This window comes from Phalacrocorax aristotelis, chromosome 3 (genome assembly GCF_949628215.1).
Source record: "Phalacrocorax aristotelis chromosome 3, bGulAri2.1, whole genome shotgun sequence".
Taxonomy (NCBI): domain Eukaryota; kingdom Metazoa; phylum Chordata; class Aves; order Suliformes; family Phalacrocoracidae; genus Phalacrocorax; species Phalacrocorax aristotelis.
Genome location: NC_134278.1, coordinates 38,332,369 through 38,342,868, shown reverse-complemented (window position 1 = coordinate 38,342,868; position 10,500 = coordinate 38,332,369). Strand labels below are relative to the sequence as shown.

Below are 10,500 nucleotides of genomic sequence, written 5' to 3'. Positions count from 1 at the left end.
AAGTCACATTGGTTTAAGACAATCTGCCTCGACGCAGCCCTCTCAGTCCTTTTCTCACGCCACTATTTGCTAGAGAGCTGCAGGCTAATTACTGAACTATTTGCTTCTAAGTCCTCCCGGGGAGGTGTTGCCATGCCAGAAACCCATCCTTCTTCTCCACAGCCGGCCACGCTGCTTCTGTTGTGAAGACTCACATAAAAAGCCGCTGGAACACCTCAGCTTTCTCCCCCTCACCTGCTCTCTCCCCGTTACTCCCGGACCCTTTCCTCGCTCAGGACGCAACGTGCACCCCCAAACCGCCTCACCTACTGCGGCCATTTTGATTTAACCCTTGACAGCCCGCCAAGGCAGGCCCCGCCCCCTCTTACCCCTTCCGCCACCAGACCTTGCCTGCCAGTCAATCCGGGCTCCGACGTGGTGGGGGCGGAGCCGAGGCGGCAGTCGCAGCCAATCGGCGTGCGAGGTGCGGCGGCCCCGCGGCCAATCGGTTGCTTGCTTCTTCGGGGGTGCGGCGGCCGCTGTCTGTGCGCCCCGGTGTGAGCTGCTAGCACTGGCTGTCTCCGCCTGAGGTGTCGCGGTAGCCGCAGCAGCCTGGCCTTGCCCCTGTATCACTAAGGATGAGCCCCCGCGCTGCCCAGCGCGCGTCCCTCCCTGCCCGCTCGAGTCCATTCATCTAGCGACTGGTGAGGGGCGGGCCGCGACCTGCTGATGTGTGCGGGGGTAGCCGGGCCTGGGGGGCGGTGTCACGGCTGGCCCTGCCGGAGGGGACGGGGGGGCGGCGGTGGCGGCGGGGAGCTGTAGGAATGGGGACGGCACGAGCCACGGAGGGTCAAGGGCAGCCGGCCACGTAGGATGGGAGGGGACCGGCTTCGAGGCGGAAGAAAAGTGTCTTTTGTCGCTTGTCGCTTCCCGACTACATGGACTTGGTGTAGTGAGGAGCAAAACGGCCACCTTCCCCCCCTGCCTGCCCTGGCCGGTGGCTGGCTCTTTGAAACACTTCAGACCCTCCCCGCCTCGACACTGGCAGCAGCCTCTGCCAGGGCTCCTTAGCTGGAGATTCCCGGGAAGCCTGTCGTGTTTCAGGCCTTCTTGGTGAGAGTTCTCTGTCACTTTTGGTAGCAGCTCGCAGCGTTGCTGGCTTTGAGCAGCAGCGGAAGCACCAGAGAGCTGAAATCTCGTAGTTAGCTTAAAAGGATATTCCCGTGCAGTGTTCTTAGGGGCCAACCACCTGATCTCTGAAATCCGGCCCTTTTTTTTGCTGACGTGGTCAGCGTGGTTGTCTCTGTTCAGGGAAACTGACCGCAATTTGTGGTTTACAAAAAAAATAATACCTAACAACATCTGATGTGGTTACTCTTTATTAATACTCCACCAAAAGTTCAGAGTTCATTCAGGAAAGTCAGCTTTTCCTAAGACTTGATGTATTTATCTGATATAGTTTTAAGTGTGGTGAAGTTCTAGAACATGTTTGTACTTTTATTGCTCTTAACTTATCTTCAGGTTACCTGTTTCAATAAAAAAACTAGAGCAAGGGCCCTGTGTATTGTGGAAATGCCGATAACTGGACTCATCGTACTTGCTATACCACTTCCTGGGTGTTTTGATTTTTTGGATATTGTTACTAAATATAAGTAGTTTAGACTATTTCTGGATAAGCCAAGCACAGTATTTCACGGTTTACTGTTTATGTACTATGGTTCCTGTCTAATAGTTCAGCTCTGATGCATTGTAGGTGAATTTAGCTATGAATGGTACTTTGGTGGTTTTTTGACAGATGTCTGCCTTTAATTGGTAGTGCTTTTTAGCGCTGTTAGGAGCAAATAGATTAGAGTTGCTGTATCACTGAATGTCTCATCCTGATAAAGATTTTGCTGTTGTGCTGTGAAGGCAGAAGTTGCAGAAAGTCTGGAGAGATCCTCTAAAGGTCACCTGTGCTAGGGGTGTACCTGTGCCAAGTGGTGGCACAGAGGCCCTGGCCTGGTAAATGAAGCATCTTGGATCTGCCATGGCCCAGGGGACGTAGTGGGCATGGTGGGATGTGGTGTTTTTTGAAGCAAGTTGGTTTTTCTCCATAGCTTTGCTTCTAGGCAGGTCACATTTATTTAAAACTGGAACAGGTTGCTGTTGTCTAGCGCATTCTGAGAGCCTCACTAGCATTCAGTTTATCATTTGAAGGTGCTACCTGACATATAATCTTAATCTCTTACATAATTTGAACAGATGACTAGTTATCCCACTGTCAGGTATAAAATGGACTAGAGTTTTGATTTTTCTTCTTTATGTTATGGCTGCCTTATTCAAAGGTTCTGGGTGGCCTGTAGAAAACACCACTGAAGGAGAAAATAGATCCAGTTTGCTCAGCCTGTACTCATGGGTCTGAACCCTAGTTGCTCTTTCTAAACTTTCCTTCTACTTACCTACTTCTCTTAAAACTTGGTATCTGAACTAGAGGCAGCGCTTTACCTGATGTTTTGTGTGTTGAGAAGAGCAGAACCCTTGCTTTCTGTGCCTTGTATTGCAATGCTCCTGTAATATAGTCAAGGAGAAACTACTTTTTCTAAGACTCCACATGGGAATTCTTGACTGCCAAACCACTCTAAGGTTCTGCATAGCTCAGGTTTATCATTTTTCCCTTATATATTCAATCACTTCTCCCCCCATAGAATACATTATGGAGTCAAATAATATTGTTCAAGGGTTGAAAAGCCTAGATTTATGCCCAGACTTCAACAGATGTGCAGGGAGTTTCTAAAGAGTTTTTAACTGTTTCTAAACAGTTTTTAAAATACCTGTGGATATGTAATCTTCTCAGTAGAAATTAGTAGTCCAGCTGTTCTTTAAAGCCTTGGATAATGTGCTGCTTACAGCTGAAGGGTGTGTTTGCTATTATTTAGCTATGAATTCATCTGTGTTTCCTTGAGGATATGTTGCTTAATGCCTGTGCTACATTTATTATATTACTACCCAGCTTCAATTTGCTAGTCACTTTTGTCAGATTCTAATCTACTACTCTAATATGTATTAGTGAAAGTTGCCTTTAGGTAAGACTACAGTCAACAAAAAATCCTGGAAAATCAGTAATGTTATAGCAAATTCCTATAAAATTTTAGTTCTCTAAGCTTTAGGTTTGTTTTTTTTTTTTTTTTTTTTTTTTATTAGCTTACTAATAAAGTAGGCTGCATGGTGAAGATTGTTTTGGGTACAAATATTTTCAGGATTTCCATGCTGTTATGGTTACAGGTCTTTTGTGGTGTTACGAAACAAGTGTGAATGGACCAACTTGGAGAATATTATTAAATGTCAGCATGCTCGTTTGAAAAACACCCCCCCGAAGCTCCCCTTCCACTCCACCCTGGAAATTTTAAGAACTTTCAATACCCTTATAAGGATGGACTTAACTTTCCTGAAGTGTATGATATTGCCAGTCATACCTCTTTTCATTTAGAATTAACTATCAAAACGAAGAGCAAATTAATTTTGCACCTTCTGAAAAGCTACGTTATTTACACTATTTTTCTTAAAGGAGGGGTATTAGGATTGACAAGGGAAAATCTAGGCTTCTTTTATGCGGAAAATAGAAACCATTATTTAGTTCAGTTTTTAGGAGAGCTAAATAGTAGGTAGTTTTTCACCAAGTCTGTCCTAGGTGCAAACAGTATTTAGAAAAAAATATCAGTACCAGTTTTAAGAAAAAAATACACAGAAAACCCCACAGCAGAATAACAGTGAATAGAATGAGGTTATGCCAATTTAAAGATCAAATAAGGTCTTGAGAATTATGTTCTTAGTAAAGCAGCCTAAAGCTGGGTTTCAAGGCCATGTCACTAATTTGACAATTGACTTACGTTAATGCAGTACACATGGAAGATGCAAAACTAGCTATCTGCTGTCGAGTAGCACTGAATTCTAACTACCTGAATCTCTTCTGTTTTCTCTTTCACCTCCACGTGAGACCATTCTCTCTATTAAGATGAAAAAAACCCCACAACAGCAGCTACTAGCCTCTGCCTTGGTACTAGTACCCACATCCATGTTAACCAGATTTTGCTAGATCTAATACGGAGTATAGGCTTTTATCAGGAAGAATCTGAAAGGCTACAGATGTGAACTCCACTATCAAATGTGTGCCTCCCAGATTGGCAGTTTCAATATATGTTTCTGGCATCCAGCCATGGGTTGGTTGCTGTTTCTCTTCTGATAGCACCCTTGTACCTTTGAGCCAAAAGCACACCACCTCTGTGGAAGTACTTCCTAGAAAAAAGGAAAATTGGGAATGTGTTGATGGAGAACATAATCCTACAGATGTGGAAACGAGCAGTCTGGTATTTTCCTTCATCCAGTAGCTTGTGATGCCTCTGTGCTAAATGTCGGTGTTCTAGGCATCACAAAAATTTGTGCAGAATATGCTCTGCCTTCACTAGGTTTATCTTCTGAAAGGTAGTGACTAAGAAACAGATAAGTAGTAGGCGGTCCTAAAGCTGCTGTGGTATTGTCATCTCTTTCTTCTGGCTTAATTTTTCTGAGATTTCATATTACCAGAATTGATTATATATTTTTTATCTATTCTGGGAAGCATCTTGGATAATAAAAACAGGTAAACAGAACCCTTGGAATTGAAGGTCGCTAACCGACCAGAAGTCCCTTGTAAGCAGCTTTGAAATGCAGACTGATTTCTGGAACTCCACAGTGGGAAGCTTCTGCCAACTCTGTTTATTTTCCCAGTAATTGAATAGAATCTCAGGATTTCACATCTGCCCTCTCCTGTTTGTAGGAAAGGAAATCTACCATCATCATCTGTAGTCATTGAGGTATTTGTTAGCTTAGTCTTACCGATGTGTAGAATAGTAGTTAATTTCATACTCAAGAGGTGTGACAGCTTTGATTTTAGACTTTTTAGCAAAAATGTGCGAACACTTTGCCTCTTCTTAGTGACTTCTTGAAAGAAACATACTTTTGACACAACCACAGTAGGTAGAGAGCTGCTTTTTCAGCTGTAGGTCTGACTCCATAAGGTCAGGTGGCACATCTGACACACTCCTCCTTGGAGAGTGTCTGATGGCTGTTGTGCAGTGGTGTTTTGCCCTCTTGGAGGGGAAGAGCTCAGTGAGAGGGCTCTACCTACTGAATTCCAGGAGGCAAGATACCAGAAACACACTCTTGCCTCTTAGGAATGGCTTCCAAGTTGGTTGTGATCTTTTACATTTTCCTGGGCTGTGAACATGTATAATAAGTAGTTCATGTCTCTAAGGGAAAATTTAGAAACCCACTTGCTACTGAAATAAAATGTCTCTGGGATACTCTGAATACTGCTCCAATTCCTCCATTTTTTGGTGACGTTTTTCCGTCATGAAGATGTTAATTAGGAATCAGTTTTTAAAAAGAATTTGAATCTCAAATGATACCTGTTGTGTCCTAAAATGTTTAAAAGATGATAATCTTATTCGCTATTTATGTTTTTCAAGAATTGCAGCATTAGGAAGATACTGGTATTATAACATGAATATGATTAGTGCTGAGAAGCCTACAGAAGACCTGCAAATAAAAGCAGAGACATTTAAATTCAAAGTTTAAAAAATGCTGGTGCTGTTCCTATTTTGTGCGTGTATTAGATGCTAATTGTTCAGCTGGGACTCCATATACTAGAAGTAAAAGCATTTGGACGGCAATCACAAGGTTTTCACACAGATGTGAGCATCAATTCACAATTTTAAAGTTCTAAGGTTCTGTATAAGGACCTACTTTGTACTTAAAAATAGTCAGGTCTGATTATTAACCGTTTTCAGATGTAATAACATGATAGCGTGTGTTATTGGTGTGCCAGTCTTTACTGTGGAGGGGTGAAAACCTGATCTACGCCTGCTGTCTTGAAACTCAAGGTGTACGTATCAATGTACTAATACGGTATCTAGTGTTGTAATGTTTATAGTAAAGGAGGGCTGGGTTAGAATGACTATAAAGAAAATAATTCAGCAGAGTCACATTTCACATAGCTGCAGTAAATGTCACTGCAATGAAGGTAGTGTGAGGTAGGCAGGATTGTATTTCTGTCTAACAGCAGACTTTTTGTTCTTTTAATGTGTGGTTTGTTGTCCACAGTATTTTGGTGTTTGGTGAGGCTAGAGCTTAGGTGCTTAAAAAAAGTTTTTCTCTGGCCTCTCTCTTCCTTTCTTGTGATGGCACAAGTTCCTTTGGAACCTGAGTTTACTTCTGAATCATTTTCTCATGCAAGTCAGTGTCATAAATAGGTGTGTACTGCACAAGCAGAGGTATGGCATGGGGCACAGCAGGACTGCTTGCTTGGGTGGTGTTGTTGTTTCGTACCGGTTTACCTAACAGATTAGTCAATTTTGTTTTATGACCCCTGAGCAATTTTTCTTTGTTCTTTTTATTTTTACTTGTCTTTGTTTGTAGCACTAATAGCAACGTTTTAACAGTGAATTATATTTAAGATGTGCTTTACAAGACATATGTAAAGTTCATACTTCTTCCACAGCATAATCCTATTGCCTAGTGGCAAATTGATGAAATGTGACAAATTGGTTTGAGGATAATAGCACTTCTGACGTTTTTCCTATAGATCTAAAAATATTTTTTTCTTTTTAAAATTATTACTGTTTAGAAGAGTGTTTGATGTACAGGCAATCTGAGTTTGCTGATAGCAGTTACCTGTCACGCATTGATTCCTTGCAGCAGCAAGTCAGGCTGTGCTTTTGAAACTACAGGGTTTTTTTTCCAAGCTTTCAACAGTGGCTCACTTTTCTTTAGAGTCTGAGGCTTTACAGAAGGTGAAATTAAAAGAATCCACACACGTATATGTTAAACTTCTTGTGTTACTGCATGAGTTTGTATGTTGGTTGTAAAATGCCCTGTAGAGTGAATACAAGCTCGCTGTGACAAATGTAAGCTAAAGAGTTGTGGTCAATTTTGTCTCTGAAATATTTCTGAATGTTACTCCTGGACAGGGATGAGGGACTAAATTTTAATCAATAAAAACTTTTTTGTTTTTCATGTGCCTGCTGTTTGAAACTGTTTTGAAGGTACATACTGAACATCTTTGATCTGTAGATTTCCATTCCAAGTATTTAATTCCTTCTGAATGAGGTGGAAGAATAATTGTTGAAGGTTTTGTCATGAGGTGTTGAAATGAATACTCTTGGATTAGAATTTTATTTTTTTCTTGAAAGTTTAGATTCTGTTACTAGTGTTTGCTCTAAACTGCTTCCACCTTGGTTGGCAATCTTAATGATAATTCTTGAAATAGGAGGAGGACTGGGATTCCTGTTTTCTCTTCCAAACAAAGTAATCTTCCCCTGACATGTCTTTGCAGGTAGACATTAACAAAATATGGTTATGTATTCAGTGCCTGAAAAGCAGTGGAAGCTAAGGTCAAGGAGTGGGGTGTGCCCATGGTTATATGTATGATGACTGCTGAGCTGGAAAAAGGTTTTGTTTGTTTTTCCTGAGGATTTGCTGATGTATTTAGTTTCATTTATTCATCTTTCCTGGTAGCGTTGTCCAGCTTGTTCTGAAATATTTTACTCATTGGTAGAAAAATTTTAAACTACAGTTTGCATAGCAAGCAAAAACTTCAAGGAGTTTAACATGTGATTGAATACTACTTCACTCAGTTTGCAACTTATGCTTGAAAAGATGGAAGTGTGGAGTTCCTTGGGACTGAAAAGCAGTTCACCTCAAATTATGCAGTGTATCAGTGATGTGTATAGTTCACTTTTTCTGTTTTAGATGGGTTTATGTGTGATTTTTATACTGTTTTCTGCATTTCTTGTACAGTAACCCTTTTCAATATAACTGCATGCATTTAATAGGCTAGCCTGAGTGCTTCTGCCAGGCCTCCTTTATTTTTGAGAAAGTGGATGCTAGAGAAAGATGGATATGCTAAAGATAAGTATGCACAGATAAGCAGAAATGCCATATGCACCAGACTCTGAATATATTTTCATGAACAAGAATTTATATCTTTGCATCCTTTTCCTCCTTCTTCCTCCCTTACCCCATCCAGCCTAGACCTTCATTTCTTTCTGCCTATTTCAGGAGCTTTAGGCCTTTGCCCTGCATGAGTGCTAACAGTCTGAATTCACAGCTCTTGTACAAGTTTTTTTTTTTCTTCACTCTGTTGCCATCCTTCCTCTCGCATTAGTTAGCAGCTCTATGAGTGGTGGAGAGGAGCCTTCCTGCTGATTCTGCACAGAGACTTAGCAGGGAGATGGGTAGGCTTTTAGGCCAGGGTAAGGGAAAGTAAAAAAAGAAAAAAAAAAAAAAAATCCTTTTTTGCAGTGGCTAAGGGGAACTGTGGTGGTCCCTCCCACCCTTCTGGTTGTGACTGACAAAGCTTCTGTTAGCCAAGATCTACTCAACAGCTGTGGGGATTTTTTCGGTGGGTGGGTATTTTTTGGTTTTGGTTCCCCCCCCAGCAGTCTTTTAGTTCAGTCCTTGCTTTCTGATCACACAGTAATGATATAATTAGACAGTGAAGTATGAGGGTCCTAAGGCTGGGAAAGCGAACTTTTTTTTTTTTCTTCTGATGACTTTTTTGGATCCAGTTCACTGTGTAGCCTCAAAGATTAATGTCAAAGAAAGGGAGGAGGTGCCTTTGGAGGCTGGGGTGGGGAATGGAGTCATGGCTGAATGCCTGAGTATAAGATCAGGTGCCATGGGGCAGGTCACTTAACCCTTGCCACATTCCTCCTGTACTTGCAAGTGCTACTTTGATATGCATTTGAATTGGTATGGTTGCGGGGGGAAAAGAATTGTTATTGACTAATCTGTTTTGGTTTGTTCTTTTTCAGGTCTCCCTCGCAATTATGGAGTTTTAGAAGAATAAGGTAGTGTGGAGGGGGAATCCCCCTCTCCACACTTGAGGTAGTTCACTTTTGGAATTTTGTATGGACAAGAATATTTGTTATATAAGATGGTGAAATAAGACTTCTAAAAATATATATTTATAAATATTTATTTGGATCAAGTGCCAAACATAGCAGTATAAAGATTTCTAATGGCAGCTCAATAAAACTGGATTTACATCCTTGGAATTACAAGTTTTTTAAGGCACTGTGGTGTGTACTGGAGTGCCTTGATACACTTAAGGGTTGTTCCCCTTAAGGAGAGGAGCAGCTTCAGAAGTGAAGATGAGTTCTCTTGTACCAGACTGCACTTCAAAATGTCGATCTCTACAGCATGCTTTGGATGTTATTTCTGTGGTAACCAGAGGAAGTGAAGGCCAGATCAAGGCCTTTCTTTCTTCTTACTGCTACAATGCTGCAACTATAAAGGATGCCTTTGGAAGAAATGTTTTACATCTTGCTTCATCTTGTGGCAAAAAAGGTGTGCTAGACTGGTTGGCTGAGACCAAAGGAGTAGATCTCTTGGCGAAAGACAAAGAGTCTGGATGGACAGCTTTGCACAGAAGTATATTTTATGGATACATTGATTGTGTTTTGTCATTACTGAAGGTGAGTAATTTGCAACTGTAGTTTTCCTTGGTATCTACAATTTTTAGAGTTGTATTCATTATATAAAAGTAGATTTTTAAACTTGCCTGAAAGCCTCTTGAGGTTGTCTTAATATTGAGTTTAGATCCCAGTGCATTGATTTACTTGAAAATTATCTCTGTGTTCCTAAAAGATGTCTACCTTTGCCCATGCAGAAATCCGCACTGAGTAAGGATCCCTGATTAACTGTGGACTTCCCTGAAGACTGATTTGTGTGGATGATATCAGGGTCAGAATCTTAAAAGTGGAGAGTGATCAGGCTAAAGATACTCTAAAAATAGATCCCTCAGTACTTACACCAATTAGTGTTTTTAGAGAACATAATAATAGCTTAAATGGAGTTATAATTAGAAATTAATACTTGAGAGATAAGCACTTCAAGATGTGGAGCATTTTATTAAGTGAATCCCCATTTAATTAATATTTTAACCAGGGCTTTTGCTCAGCCCCCTCATTCCTTTCTTGCAATTGCTGTTTCTTCCTTACCACTTAGAAAGTTATATATATTTTCTGATTTCTTCCCTTCGCTGTACTTGAGAGAAGAAAAGCAGAAAAGAACTATGTATGGCTGAGATGTTCACGGTCCCTTTAACGATGCAATAAAATGAAATACTTGTGGTTCAGGGTTACTTAAAAGCAAACCTTTTAAGGCAGAGAATTTTCCATTTAGAGGTCAGCCTTTTTAAATTGCAGTGACTACCCATTTTTAAGCATTAAACTCAGCTTTCAACAAGCAGTTGTGTGGATCTAGTAGTTTTTAATTCTTGACAATGTGGTAACTGTTACATATGTATTTCATGTGCTGTACCCTTACATAGCAAGGAGGTTTTCATTAAACTTCACAGAAGTAGGGGTTTGTATGAGAATTGTGCATGATTCTGTTCTCTAGAAAACTGGAAACTGTATGTGACGTATGAAAAAGTATTCAGTCCTCTACTTTGTGTGTTTACCTTTGATATTTGCTTAGAGGAGGCCTATACAGGTTTCCCCA

The 10,500-nt window shown here is 41.0% G+C and overlaps 1 protein-coding gene across 5 annotated transcripts in view; it reads left to right on the top strand.

Moving 5' to 3' along the window:
- Window positions 1-508: 508 nt before the first annotated feature.
- IBTK (inhibitor of Bruton tyrosine kinase) overlaps window positions 509-10,500 on the top strand; it is a 61,290-nt gene continuing 51,298 nt past the window's right edge. For all 5 annotated transcript variants that reach the window (XR_012659552.1, XM_075087160.1, XM_075087158.1 and 2 more), the window contains exons 1-2: window positions 509-683; window positions 8,808-9,470. Coding sequence is in view for 4 of the 5 variants with exons in the window: in XM_075087160.1 (XP_074943261.1) it covers window positions 9,147-9,470 (324 nt within the window). In the remaining variant the exon portion in view is untranslated. The remainder of the gene's footprint in view (window positions 684-8,807; window positions 9,471-10,500) is intronic.